Source organism: Puma concolor, chromosome B3, assembly GCF_028749965.1.
Source record: "Puma concolor isolate L17-30 chromosome B3, mPumCon1.1.hap2, whole genome shotgun sequence".
Classification (NCBI taxonomy): Eukaryota; Metazoa; Chordata; class Mammalia; order Carnivora; family Felidae; genus Puma; species Puma concolor.
The window spans coordinates 144,557,876-144,571,694 of NC_141672.1; the positions used below are offsets into that span (position 1 = coordinate 144,557,876).

The following is a 13,819-nucleotide window of genomic DNA, read 5'->3' on the forward strand; positions in this document are numbered from 1 at the left end:
TGGAGTTTTACCAGAACAATAAATGAGAAGATATCAGACAGGTGTAAGGACTTTGATGAAAATGAGAGAGGGCAATGGGATAGTGGGCACTGGGAGAGGAAGACTGACTAGATAGGGACAGTCAGGGAAAGTCTCTGCAAGAAGGTGAGTTTCAGGCTGAAAGCTGGTTGGCAAATAGGAATCTAAGCAAAGATTTGGGTGAGGAACATTCTAGGCAGAGGGATCAGTTAGGACCAAGGCTCTAAGACGTACACAACCTTGTTGCGATCAAGGAATGGAGGGAACGTGGGCAGGCGAAAGCACAGTGGGTGAGAAGGAAGGTGATATCAGAAGAGGCTGGGGGTGTCAGACCAAGGGGGGGCTTGTAGGTCTGGTTAAAGATTTGGGTCTTTATACTAAAAGCAATGGGAAGCTGTGGGCTTTATTTAAGCAGATAGGTGATGTGATTAGATTTAGGATTTTATTTTTTAAGTTTTGTTTTTTTTTTATTTTGAGAGAGAGAGAGCAAGCAGGAGAGGGGAAGAGAGAGGGAGAGAGAGAATCCCAAGGAGGCTCTGCGCTGTCAGCACAGAGCCCGACGTGGGGCTCAAACCCACGAACTGGGGGATCGTGACCTGAGCCAAAATCAAGTCAGATGCTTTAACCAACTGAACCACCCAGGCACCCCTGATTTAGGATTTTAAACAATCACTTTGGTTTCTGTGAGAAGGAATTAGAGCAAAAACAAAATCAGGGAGATCAGTAGGAGCCTAGGGCAGGAATTCAGAAAAGAGAGTGGTGGTCGTTCGGAGCTGAGAGGTGGCAGGAAGAGATGGAGGTTCTGACGTAGGGTTGAAAGGAATCGGGAGAAGTAAAATTGGTACAGGTTGGTAACGATGTGCATTTTGAAGTGATGGAGGGAGGAGGTATGGAGTGTGTGCAAGAAGCTAATGGCCCAGTAATAATAGGGTAGAAACAAAGGGAAAATATGGAAGGTCACTTACCTCAACTCTCACCAATAGTATTTGAGTCTTCCTGCTCATGGCTCTGTGGGGGGGGGGGGGGGGGGGGGGAGGGGGGCAGAGCCACAAAGCAAGTCACACGTTGCCCCTCAAGAGCTCACATCTTACTGGACAGACACATTTGTAGATACACATCATCAAAAACAAGGTACTAGAAAAAGACTTAATATGTGACAAGCCAGTGGCGTCCACCAAACACCGTTGGGAGGAAGTAGAGATAGGAGAGGCTGGAGCCTGCAGAGCTCTTTGGTTTGGAGGTAATGTGCTAACTACTGGCGGCAATGGGTGGGGGGGGGGGTTGCTTGTTGTTTTTCTGGATGCGCTCTGCCCAGCCCCACGTGGGGCTGCAACTCACCAGTAAGAGTTGCAAGTTCCACCGACTGAGCCAGCCAGCCCGGGGAGGGCTGAGGCTTGGGAGATGGAGAAAGACCCAGGCCATGGGCCCCTCGCTCTCCTCTTCCCAGAGCACGAAGGATCACTCGCAGAAGAGCCCATGCACCGCAGCGGACGGTGCTGGGCACTCCGAGAGCCCCGGGTGTGTGAAGTGCAGCAGGCGGAAGGATCTTTCTCTGCTTGAACTGATGGACTGAAGCCGACGGTGATCAGCTGACCTGTCCAAGGACCGTCGGCTGGTAACTAACTGCACCCAAACCAGAAACTGGGTCTTGTGCCCCCTGGTGCTGTGCCGCCTCTACATCCTGCCCCCTACGTGTCATTTGCAGACAATGTGTGCGCATCGCAGTTCTGGCAGGGTTCAGGGTTATGCTGCTTGTGTTTAATAATGTAGCTTTTGTGTCCCTCTGAGTCCCTAATTGGCTCCTTCTTGTGGGATTACCCTTCCAAGACACCTTCCATAAACTCAGTGCAAAATTCTCAGGATGTCACTTCTGAGGGGTATGATGCTCACCTCTGTATACCTCATTCTACAGCCTACCCTGGACAAAGCACTCTCCCCCTGGAGGGATGTACCCCTGGACTTCACATAAATTACCCCTTACCTCCGCCAGCCAGGCTTTCCCTTGCCTTCCCACCTCAATTTTACAAATTATTACTGTTGTTTAACAACGGATCGTATTGGATTAAGGATAATACTTGGGTAGATAGATACAATGAGTGATAATATGGCAGATAAAATGAGCGAAGATGCTATACTCTCATAGTACCATAAAAGGGATGTAAAATCATTCCCTGCTAATGGGTACGTGGCTGCCTCTCCTGCTTCAGGCCAGGATAGTGATGGGAAGTATGAATTGGCAAGTTACAGTCCGTCCCTAAGGAATCATTCAAGTATTTACTGAACTCTTTAGTGCACTGTTTCACGGGGAACCAGACAAACTGGCGGGGAAGAAGGCTGGAAAAAAACCAAAGGAGTCCACTGGAAAAGCGAGATTTATGCGTGTATAAATGTCCTGTCAGAAACAGCCTCTCACGGAAGGAGCTTCGAAATCTAGGGCACGGAGGCTGATATGCAGGTAGCGATATTTAAAGAGTGAAGGAATTCTAATAAAACAGTGGGTGTGCTGTTCCTATACAAACTGTACCTCAGGGAAACCAGAGAGTTGAGAGGAGGGAGTGCTGTTGATAGAAGCATTCCCGCTAATAAACGAAGAAGGAATAAGTGATAGAAATAAATAAAGCCTCACCATTTGGCAAACCCAAATGAATCAAGGGCGTGTTGACGGCTGCTAATATCTGAGACAAAACAGCACTATGTACCTCCTGGTAGAAGACACGAGATCACTCTGGAGTATTCCTGCCTGCCCCTGCCCCCCCCCCCCCCCCCCCCCCCCCCGCAAATGTGAATCTGATCATGTTTACAGATCTGAATGCCAATATTAGGAGGCTGGAGGAGCGCATTAAAGGGCCCAGAGGATGGAATCAGCAAAAACGCAGAGCTGTGGGAGGCACCACGGGACAACCAGGTTTGTTCAACAAGGAAGTTACAAGAACAGAGAGAGGGAGGAAGAAAGGGGAGAACTTCGGATCAAGGCTTGTAAGGAAAATACCACCTCAATCGCTATGGAGACCTTATTTGGATTTTGATTCAAACAAACAACAGCAGCAACAACAACAAAACAATAAAAAACACAAAACAACATAAGATAGTTAGGGACATGTGAACGTTGACTGAAATATTTGATGATACTGTGAATCACTGTTAATTTTTTTTTCCAGTATTGTGGCTGTGTTTAATAGAAGAGACACCTTTTAAAGGAGGTTCTCAAACCCGAGCATGCATCACCATCGCCTGGAGGGCTTATGAAAACAATATTGCTGAGCCCCAGCCCTAGAGTTTCTGATTCAGCAGGTCTGGGGTGGGAGCTTAGAATGTGCATTTCTAGCAAGTTCCCAGGTGACAGTAACACCACGGGTCTGGGCTCACATTTTGAGAACCGCTGCACTGGATTCAACAGAGTTTTTATTTCTGGTTGATTATCTAATTACTCTTTCAAAGAAAGAGCTTCTGTTATCAGCTGTCCTAGCCCCGAGTGACAGCACTCAGGCAGCATTCCATATAACGGAAGGGAATGAACTCGTGTCCCAAGGCTCATGTAATAATTTAGTCTGCATCGCCATCGGGAGCCTCAGAAGACTACCTTTGGCTCACCGCTCTTCCCCTAGAGTGTGAACCACCACCACCACCCCCCCCCCCCCCCCCCCGCCGCCCCAAGCCACGTGTGCCTGTCCTTGCCTTTCCATTCTCACTCCATGACGATCAAGGACCTCCAGCACAGGGTCCTGTAAAGCTCCCTGGAACTTAGGCTACATCCTTCCATCGCTTCCAAATTCAAAACGGTTTGATGCAGATAACATGGGGCGGCCAGTCCTATACGTAATGTCTCAGAGACACTCTAACAAATGTCAGAGCTGGTCTGTTCTATGTTGTTAAAGAAGAGACTCGCAGCCAGATCCTGGCTCTGTGTCGCCTAGGTGACCCGTGAGGAGTTGCTTAGCATTTTCGGGCCTTAGGTTTTCAACAGGTAGAGAAAGAAGTCTGTTATTATGAGAGAAAATGGGACACCTGGGAAATATTAGCCAGAGTTCCTTGGAGGGAAGACATTTGCAACACTGAACTTTAGAGATATTATTACTTTATAATTTAACAACAAAGTGCTTGTGTGTGTGTGCATGTGTGCGCATTAGAGCCTCACAACAATCTTGTGAGGTAGGTAAGGTAGAGGCTGAGAGAAGGTAAAGTCCGGCCAAATTAAATGTCAGGGCCGGGTCTCAAACACCTCACCTTCTCAAGGAAGTCAGTGTTCTTTCCAACACACTGCCTTCCCTCAATTTATTTCAGTTAAATACAGAAATGTACTGGTGCATCGAATGAATGACTCTTAAAAAAAAATTAGGGAGTCACAGTAACTTAAAACTCATGGGCCAATGACCCAGGCGATTCAAAGACAGGAGTTGTTTCCTTCAGCTAAATGCCAGGAAGGATCCCTGTAATATTTAACAGCAATGTTGCTTCCATAGTTTTATAGTCCCCTTCCAGGTCCCTTGGGCTTGTTCATCATAGGATATTTGTGCCTCAGATGACAGCAAACCTCCAGTGGGAGTACCTCATACACGGCTGTACAAAGAGCTTCTGAAATTCTTTCAGCCTCTAAATCACAGGACCACAAACATCCTCTTCGAGAATTCTGCCTCGTCATGGCAATGAGACATCTGGTGACTAATGTCTGCACAGCCCTGGATTGGGAGAGTGTTTTCTGTTTTCTGTGTTCACACCCCAAATCTTCTAGTGGCAATCTCATTTCTGGCAAGTTCTGGGCTTGCAGGGCTGCACTAACGGATTCCTTATCAAGTTATAAGACTAGTTAAACGCAACCAACTTCGTACCGAGCGCCTTTTAACGGCCAGCCATTATACGGTATTAAGGGCTTATGATAAGATCTCAAATATTATTCACTAACGGTGATAATGTGGCCACATTTATCTCACTTCTCTTTTACTTACCAAGCATCAACCGTCAAACTCACCCCTAAGGTCGGTCAAAAACACTGAAGGAATGCCTTTTGTGTTCAGGATATTATTTGGTGCCTATGAGTTTATCTCTGCCATTAAAGCGGGGAAGAAGACGGAGGACAGACCGGGGCCCAACCTCAGCCTCTGATGCCCAGGTTCAGGCTTTCTCTACATGGAGCACTTGGAGACAAGAGAAATTAAAATCTGGAAGGGGCAGCGGACCATTTCCTAGATCAAATGGGTGTTTTGATGGCATAAGAGATGTGCTTTTTGGCGGAAGCTCTTGTCACACCTACTGCAGTGGAAAGGTTTTTCCCCTGTGTGGGTTCTCTGGTGTGTGAGGAAATGGGAACGCTGACTGAAGGTTTTGTCGCACTCGGGACAGCGATAGGGCCTGTCTCCTGCGTGGATTCGTTGATGGGTAATGAAGTGGGAGCTCTGGTTGAAGCTCTTCCCACACTCGCCACATTTATAGGGTCTTTCCCCCGTGTGGATCCTTTGGTGCTTTATGAGGGCAGAGCCGTCGGCGAATCCCTTCCCGCAGTTGTCACACTGGAACGGCCTCTCACCTGTGTGTGTCCTCTGGTGCGTGACCAGGTGTGAGCTCTGACTGAAGCTTTTGCGGCAGTGAGGACAGCTGAAAGGCCTTTCCCCCGAGTGGGTACTCATGTGCGCTACAAAGTGAGAACTATCTCGGAAGTCCTTTCCGCACTCTGCGCATTTGAAGGGCCGCTCTCCCGTGTGGGTTCGCTGGTGCTTCACCAGGTCTGAGCTCTGGCTAAAACTCTCCCCACAGTCGCTGCACCTATAAGGCTTCACGCCCGTGTGGGTCCTCTGATGGGTGATGAAGTTTGAGCTTCGGCTAAAGCTTTTATGGCATCTGAGACACGTGTAGGGCTTCTCTCCTGTGTGGGTTCTTTGGTGCATGACGAGGTGTGGCTTCCGCCCAAAGGTCTTCCCACACTCGGGGCACTCGTAGGGTCTCTCGCCTGTGTGGGTTCTCTGATGTTTGATGAGCGTAGAGCTGTCGCTGAATTTTTTCTCACAGCCGCTGCATTGGTAGGGTTTCTCTCCTGTGTGCGTTCTGCGATGGGTGACAAGGTCTGAACTCTGCTTGAAGCCTTTCCCACATTCGATGCACTTATAAGGCCTCTCGCCAGTGTGGGTTCGTAGGTGTCTTATGAGATAGGAGCTCTGGTTAAAGCTTTTCCCGCACTCTGCACACACGGGCTTCTTTCCTGCGTATCCATCCAGGAGCTCGTTTAAATCCTTCTCTTGCGGAAAGGGCTCCGGCTGGCCCTCTCCCGGGTGGGTCCCGTGTTCCCCTTCTAACTCAAGGTCCCTCTCCCAGTTTCCTCCCCAACTAGGAGGAGGAGAAATATCCTTATTGGCCCTTTCTGAGGATGTTCCACACCGTTCTGCTGCTTCTGAAATGTCCCGACTGAGTTTGGTCACCTGATTCTCAAAGTCTGAAAAATTAACACAAGTTAACCAATTATCGGGAAAAACATCAGAAAGCAGTGAGGAAGACTGAGATTAGTGGTTTTGCAACAGACTACACTTAATTTGACTACTCTGATTTTAAACCTTGTGAAAAGTTTTATTTACTTTTTTAAAGATTTTATTTTATTTTTATACTACAGGCTGGCGTATCCCATCTATTTTATCATATCTATATTATACGGCCGCTTTTGCTGGTGCAAAGATTTTATTTTTAAGTAGTCTCTATACCCAATGTGGGGCTTGAACCCACAACCTCAAGATCAAGACTCATGGGCTATACTGACTGAACCAGCCAGATGAACTCGGTGAAGTTTATCAAGCTTACAAAACCTAAATTCCTAAACCCTTTTTAAGATGAATCCTTTTTTTTTAATGTTTATTTTTGAGGGAGAGAGAGAGAGACAGAGTGTGAGCAGAAGAAGTGCAGAGAGAGAGAGACACACACAGAATTCCAAGTAGGCTCCAGGCTCTGAGCTGTCAGCACAGAGCCCGACGTGGGACTCGAACTCACAGACCACGCCAAAGTCAGACACGTAACCGACTGAGCCACCCAGGTGCCCCTTAAGGTGACTCTTGAAGTAACCTTGATATCCTTCAAGAGCATATGCCACATATTGTCCAAATCCGGCAACTCTTTTCAAAGATGTTACAGTATAGACAAAAGTGAAATGCTTATTTAAAATGAAGGGGCGCCTGGGTGGCGCAGTTGGTTAAGCGTCCGACTTCAGCCAGGTCACGATCTCGCGGTCCGTGAGTTCGAGCCCCGCGTCAGGCTCTGGGCTGATGGCTCGGAGCCTGGAGCCTGTTTCCCATTTTGTGTCTCCCTCTCTCTCTGCCCCTCCCCCGTTCATGCTCTGTCTCTCTCTGTCCCAAAAATAAATAAAAATCTTGAAAAAAAAATTTAAAAAAAAATAAATAAAAAATAAAAAATAAATAAATAAATAAATAAAATGAAGACTTCAGGGGCGTCTGCGTGGCTCAGTCAGTAGAGCCTGCGATTCTTGATCTTGGAGTTGTGAATTCAAATTCCATGTTGAGCAAAGAGTTTACTTAAAAAAAATAAAATGAAGGGACTTCAGCTCAGGTCACGATCTTGTGCTTCGTGAGTTCAAGCCCAACGTCCGGCTCGCTGCTGTCAGCGCCTAGCCTGCTTCGGATCCTCTGTCCCCCTCTCTCTGCCCCTCCCCCACTCACGCTCTCTCAAAAATAAACTTTTTTTAATTAGAAAAAAAGGGGGGGCGCCTGGGTGGCTCAGTCGGCGAAGCGTCCGACTTCGGCTCAGGTCATGATCTCATGGTTCATGAGTTCGAGCCCCACGTCGGGCTCTGTGCTGACAGCTCGGAGCCTGGAGCCTACTTCGGACTCTGTCTCCTTCTCTCTCTGCCCCTCCCCCACTTGTGCTCTGTCTCTCTGCGTCTCTCAAAAATAAATAAATGTAAAACAATTTTTTTTTAATTTTTTTTTTTAATTTTTTTTTTCAACGTTTTTTATTTATTTTTGGGACAGAGAGAGACAGAGCATGAACGGGGGAGGGGCAGAGAGAGAGGGAGACACAGAATGGGAAACAGGCTCCAGGCTCCGAGCCATCAGCCCAGAGCCTGACGCGGGGCTCGAACTCACGGACCGCGAGATCGTGACCTGGCTGAAGTCGGACGCTTAACCGACTGCGCCACCCAGGCGCCCCTAAATTTTTTTTTTAAACATTTATTTATTTTTGAGAGAGAGAGAGACAGAGCATGAACGGGGGAGGGTCAGAGAGAGAGGGAGACACAGAATCTGAAACAGGCTCCAGGCTCTGAGCAGTCAGCACAGAGCCCGACGTGGGGCTAGAACCCACGGACCGTGAGATCGGGACCTGAGCCGAAGTCGGCTGCTTAACCGACTGAGCCACCCAGGCGCCCCTAAAACAATCTTTTTTTTAAATAAATGAACCAAATGAAGACTTTATTTGGTCCGTTACTGACTGCCCAAGAAGTCCAACTTAAACCTGTAAAAGTGAGAACAGAAGTCTACGGCAGCGTTCCAAATTCTTCACCTAAGCAAGGGCTAGATTTCTTCCCACCTCGTAATAGTCACATCTCACCTGTGTGACTTTCCCGTAGGATCTTTCTTGCCTCGAAATTTTGGAGCGGTAGCGTCCACGGTTCTTCTTTCTGCTCCAGCTGGGAAATCACACTTGGTCTGGAAATCCTATACAGGAAGGTGAACATAGCATATTAATCGGAACCAGCCATACAAAGCCTGACCAAAAGGCAAGCCCTCCTTCTTCCCTAAGCAGAGGACAACAACCAGGGAGATGCTAATGTATGTTTGGTCTCAGTGAAACAATGAGATGGAATGATAAAACAGATTATCTCCCCAAGGGGCTGAGAAAAAAGCCCCTTTCCTCTCATCTCACAAACACACACACACACACACACACACACACACACACACACACACACACACCAGACTTGGGTGACAGAAACTCTAGAGTGAGCACAATAATTCACCTCTGAAGGCACAAGGCTAAATTCAGATAGAGAGAGAATTTTCTCAGAAACAATGCCGCCAAGACCTCACCCTTAGAAAGAATCAAGGAAGTTAACTCTAATGTCGGGCTTTAAACTTTTCCCAGAAAGGCAGCAGTAGATACAACCATGAGAAAAAGACAAACACTTGTAAGGAAAAAAAAAAATGGGCAAAGGTCATAAATAGGCAATTCACACACACACACACGAATACACGCAATCTATAAATATATGAAAAATCTTTAACCTTACCATTAACCGGAAAAATTCAAATTAAAACAATGATACAGTTAGGCAATACAATGTAAAGAGTGCAAATTTCAGTTATATTGCCTACGAGTCAATCTTAACCCTTCCTCTTACTAGCTGTGTGACCTCAGGAAAGTTACTTAAATTCTCTGTCTCAGGGTCATCATCTATAAAATAGGGATAATGATAAGACCTACCTTCTAGTATTGTTGTAAGGATTAAGTGGGAACTCTTCAATGTTAGCTATCACTAGTATTTAACCCAGACTCTTAAATTATCCTACCATGATAGGATGTATAGAAATGGACGCTTTCATAGAATGCTTGTAGGAATAAAGAATTCAATCTTTTTGGAAGGCATTTGGCAAAAATATCAAATACTATAGAAAGATATCTATTCTTTGGCCCAGCAATTCTAGTTCTGGGAATTCTAAGGAAATGAAAAAAAAAAGTTAAAAAATAAAGTTGTGCAAGAGATCTATTACCTAATTATTAACTAATTATACTTTAAGAAACCATATTCCCCGCCCCCCCCCTCCCAAAAAAAAGACAGCTAAAAGATGTTCATCACAATACTGGTAAAGATCTGGAAAGGACCTAAATGTCCTATGACAAAGGAATAATTATATTTGATTAAGCCATATGAAATTGCCAGTGTAGGGGTGCCTGGGTGACTCAGTCGGTTAAGCGTCCAACTCTTAATCTCGGCTCAGGTCACGATCTTACAGTGAATTCATGCCCTGAGTCGGGCTCTGTGCTGACAGTGCGCAGCCTGCTTGAAATTCTGTCTCTCCCTCTCTCTGCCCCTCCCCTGAGTGTGCTCTCTCTCTGTCTCAAAATAAATAAATTTCAAAAAAAAATTTTTTTTAATTGCCATTGTATAAGTTAAAAAGCGGCTTAAAAATGGTCAAATATATGGTTCAATCTAATGTAAATTATTGTATTCCATACAATAAAATACGAAGTGATTATTTTGAAGCAATGTATAGAAAAACAGTTATTGTTGTCGGAATGTATTACAATACAATGTATTGTATAAAAAAGTAAGATGCACAATGGAATTTACAGTATGATCCCAATTTTTTCTCTTTTGTTTTTGTTAATTATATCTGTGCTTAGGACAATGGCTGGAAGGACAGTAACTCTTCAGAAGTGGGATGGAGTGGGACTTTTGGTTTCATTTTGTTTGTCTTTTTCTTCAATGAGTATATATTAGTATACTTTTATTTTTTTTAATGTTTTTTAACACATTTATTTATTTTTGAGAGACAGAGAAAGACAGAGCTCAAGCGGGCAGAGAGAGAGAGAGAGAGAGAGGGAAGACACAGAATCTGAAACAGGCTCCAGGCTCTGAGCTATCAGCACAGAGCCTGACGCAGGGCTCAAGCCCACGAACCGTGAGATCATGACCTGAGCCGAAGTCGGACGCCCGACCGACTGAACCACTTAGGTGCCCCTATGGTGAGATACTAATTAAACAATAAATATCAAAGATATCTGCAAACCATAAAGTGCCATAAAAATGTAAGTCATTAAAAAAAAGGAAGTTATTTTTTTTTCTGCTAGGGAGGCAACAATTATTAAAGATCTCACAGAGATCTTTAGCTCTAAGAGATCAACGTCCCTAGAGACCACTCAGACCTGGGCCCTCTCACATGATCTAAGTCTTTAAAAAAATTTTTTTTGATGTTTATTTATTTTTGAGATAATGCGAGAGACAGAATGCAGGCAAGTGGAGGGGCAGACAGAGGGAGACACAGAATCCAAAGCAGGCTCCAGGCTCCGAGCTGTCAGCCCAGAGCCTGACGTGGGGCTCAAACTCACAAACCGTGAGAACGTGACCTGAGCCGAAGTCAGACGCTTGTCCGACTGAGCCACTCAGGTGCCCCTCACGTGATCTAAGTCTTAAACCTAAAGGAAAGTAGCATCCTTACCCTGGGAGAGCCCATTCTTGTAACTGTGCTGGGTGGTATCCCTGAAGAGCATTCTCTAAGCAGGGTCCAGGTAACCCATTCTTCCCTGAAGTCCCCAGCCACATCATTGAGAGTCATCAGTTCCTAAAGCAGGAGAACTCAGTATGCATCAAAAGCTCTCTGGATAGTCTAACCATTGTCTCAAAATCAAAAGACCGCCCCGGTGCCACCAGTGTACCCAAAGACCCCAGCCCCCCTCTCCCCCCGGAATAGAATAGTTCTGAGATAAATTCTGTCAACTATAGAAGGGTTGCTTTTCTTACTGTTTTTACATAATCCTTCCCTTGGCCAACATTCACATCACTAAGTGAGGCCTGGAGCTCCCAAACACAGCTACAAGAAACATTAACCTTTTGAGGAACAAATTGTCCATGATGGACAAGATAAACAAAGGATAGAGTACGCAGGTGTTGCGGGGAGGGGCTTGATTTTGCGAAAAGCTCTCCAGCTACATCTTCCTCCGTAAGCTAGGAAATTGTGGATTTAATTATACCCGTATTAGCTATGAGAACAGCTGACTTTTCCTGGCTTGCAGATTTGGTGTCAACCTCAAGGAACAGATCAGACAGAACATGAAAAGTTCTGGGTACCATTTTTACAGTAATGTGCTGTAAAAGGCAGTAGGAGTCACAAAGAAATAGAATTTTGTTTTGTTTTGATGTGTGTGTGTGTGTGTTTGCGGGGGGGAGGGGTGGCTTAAAGAGTTTCCAATAGGGGCGCCTGGGTGGCGCAGTCGGTTAAGCCTCCGACTTCAACCAGGTCACGATCTCACGGTCCGTGAGTTCGAGCCCCGCGTCGGGCTCTGGGCTGATGGCTCAGAGCCTGGAGCCTGTTTCCGATTCTGTGTCTCCCTCTCTCTCTGCCCCTCGCCCGTTCATGCTCTGTCTCTCTCTGTCCCAAAAATAAATAAATGTTGAAAAAAAAAAAAAAAAAAAAAAAAAAAGAGTTTCCAATAGAAAAAAACACAAGTCAGCCAGCTGAGTCTACTACAAAAACTTCTGCGTTTCAGTGGAGGATGGACCAGACTGGAACGAGGAAGCTTTCCTCTTTCTCGTCTTTTGTCACACCAATCGAAGCACCTGGCTACTACTAGAATATTCTTGCACTTTTCGTGGAAATACTCATGCATTTACACACACTGCTCTCGGTCCTTTATAAAGTACTGAGTTTTTAAAGACCTAAAAACCGTAAGGAAACATTTCATCTCTCTGCTTTAAAACCCCAACAAACGAAAGGAATGTCATTAGGAGGTAAAAACTGAAAATAAGTTTTGAGCATACATTTTATTTCGGCATCCATTAGGAGACACAATTGCAGGGCCCACTTGCAGGAGACAGCGGGACTGAGGGGAGGAGAGTTCACAGCCACGGTCACGGAAACATTGTTTCCCACCCGGTCTCCCGTCCCCCCACCCCCACCCCCCGCAGGTGACCCCGCAGGCTCCCGGAGCGCCGAGGTGCTGTGACTAAGTGCCATCGTGAGCGGCACCGGCTTGTTCGCTGGGTTTATTAATAGGGACATGACGGCACGGGTGGGACCGGCACTCGTCCCCCACCCCCACCCCCCTCGCGGTGCTGCAGGCCCTAATCAGGGCGCCGCGGTCACAGGGTCACAAGGCACGCCGAAGCCCGGGGACCACGACCGAGGAGCGGGAAGACTGATCAAGAGGATGGGCTATCCCGACGACGGCACAGAAAGCCGCAGCCACCTCTCCTCACTCTTCAGCGAAACCCGCGGGCTCCGAAAGGCGAGCGCGGCGACCCGGCAGGGGCCACAGCGCGGCGGCGGGCGACTCCCCTCCACGCCCCTCTGCAGCTCCCGGGCGACCGCCGCAGTCTCCTTCCCCGCATCACTCACCGGCCCGGCTCCGGGATGGAGCAGAAAGTGAGAGTCCTTCACCGCCAAGCCGCTCCCGGCCCACAAAGCCGAGGCGGTCCCTTCTCGAACCCGACCGGGATTCGTGACAGAGCTGTGGGGACACAGGTGGGAGTCTGCGCTCGACCGCTCGCAGCCGGAAGACACCGCCCCTGTTTCATTGCCATTGGCTGCTCAGTTTCGGCGACCAGAAGCCTTGTCCGTCCATAGGCTGTTGCAGCTTTCAATCTCCGCGCGGCCTTCTGGGAAATGTAGTCTCGAACAAGACCGCTTCAAAGGACTCGGAGTCCGGGGATGCCCAGGTCCCAGCGGTGCCAAGTGCAAAACCTAGTTCTCCCTACCGCGGGAACTGCTTCTCCCGAGGTGAGAGGGTGGGGTCCGGAGACTGTACACCCGGAGAGGGATCTGCAGATGCGAACCACCCGGCCTCACCCGACTGCCGCCGAGCAGCCTTGTACCAACGGCGGCGCCTCCCGCGCTCTGGCACCTCGCCCTTGCCAAGCGCGGGGCAGCTCATCGCCGCGGCCTTGTGGATCCTCCTGTGCCGGGTTCCCCATCCTGGGGGGCAGAGCCTGCCTGGTGTCTGCCACCAACAGATCCCTGGGCAACTGAGGCTGTGCATTAAGAAACCCCAAGCAGAAGCCTTTAGCGGAAAAGAGACGTTTTGCCCCCTTCCATTAGCATCGCAATTTCCTCTCCATTGGTTACCACACCTGTTAATAGCCAGAGGAGGCTGGCCT

At 47.5% G+C, this 13,819-nt stretch overlaps 1 protein-coding gene across 2 annotated transcripts; it reads right to left on the reverse strand.

Annotated features, from left to right (window-relative positions):
• Positions 1-4,076: 4,076 nt before the first annotated feature.
• On the reverse strand, positions 4,077-13,225 carry ZNF774 (zinc finger protein 774). 2 transcript variants are annotated; one of them, XM_086711631.1, is made up of 5 exons: positions 13,062-13,225; positions 12,485-12,546; positions 11,166-11,288; positions 8,557-8,663; positions 4,077-6,439 (listed from the first exon to the last, which is right to left on the reverse strand). In XM_086711631.1, exons 3-5 carry the CDS (start codon positions 11,270-11,272, stop codon positions 5,199-5,201), a joined length of 1,455 nt encoding a protein of 484 aa, XP_086567757.1. In that variant the 5' UTR covers positions 11,273-11,288; positions 12,485-12,546; positions 13,062-13,225; the 3' UTR covers positions 4,077-5,198. The 2 variants fall into 2 exon arrangements, with proteins under 2 accessions (XP_086567757.1, XP_086567756.1); XM_086711630.1 differs by lacking the exon at positions 12,485-12,546.
• Between the last annotated feature and the right edge of the window lie 594 nt (positions 13,226-13,819).

Coding starts and splice junctions, on each gene's coding strand:
- ZNF774 (XM_086711630.1), bottom strand. CDS start 11,272: ATGATGTGGCTGGGGACTTCAGGGAAGAATGGGTTACCTGGACCCTGC. Junction 8,664..11,165: donor CAAGAATGGGCTCTCCCAGG/GTAAGGATGCTA, acceptor CTTCCTGTATAG/GATTTCCAGACCAAGTGTGA. Junction 6,440..8,556: donor CCTACGGGAAAGTCACACAG/GTGAGATGTGAC, acceptor TTAATTTTTCAG/ACTTTGAGAATCAGGTGACC.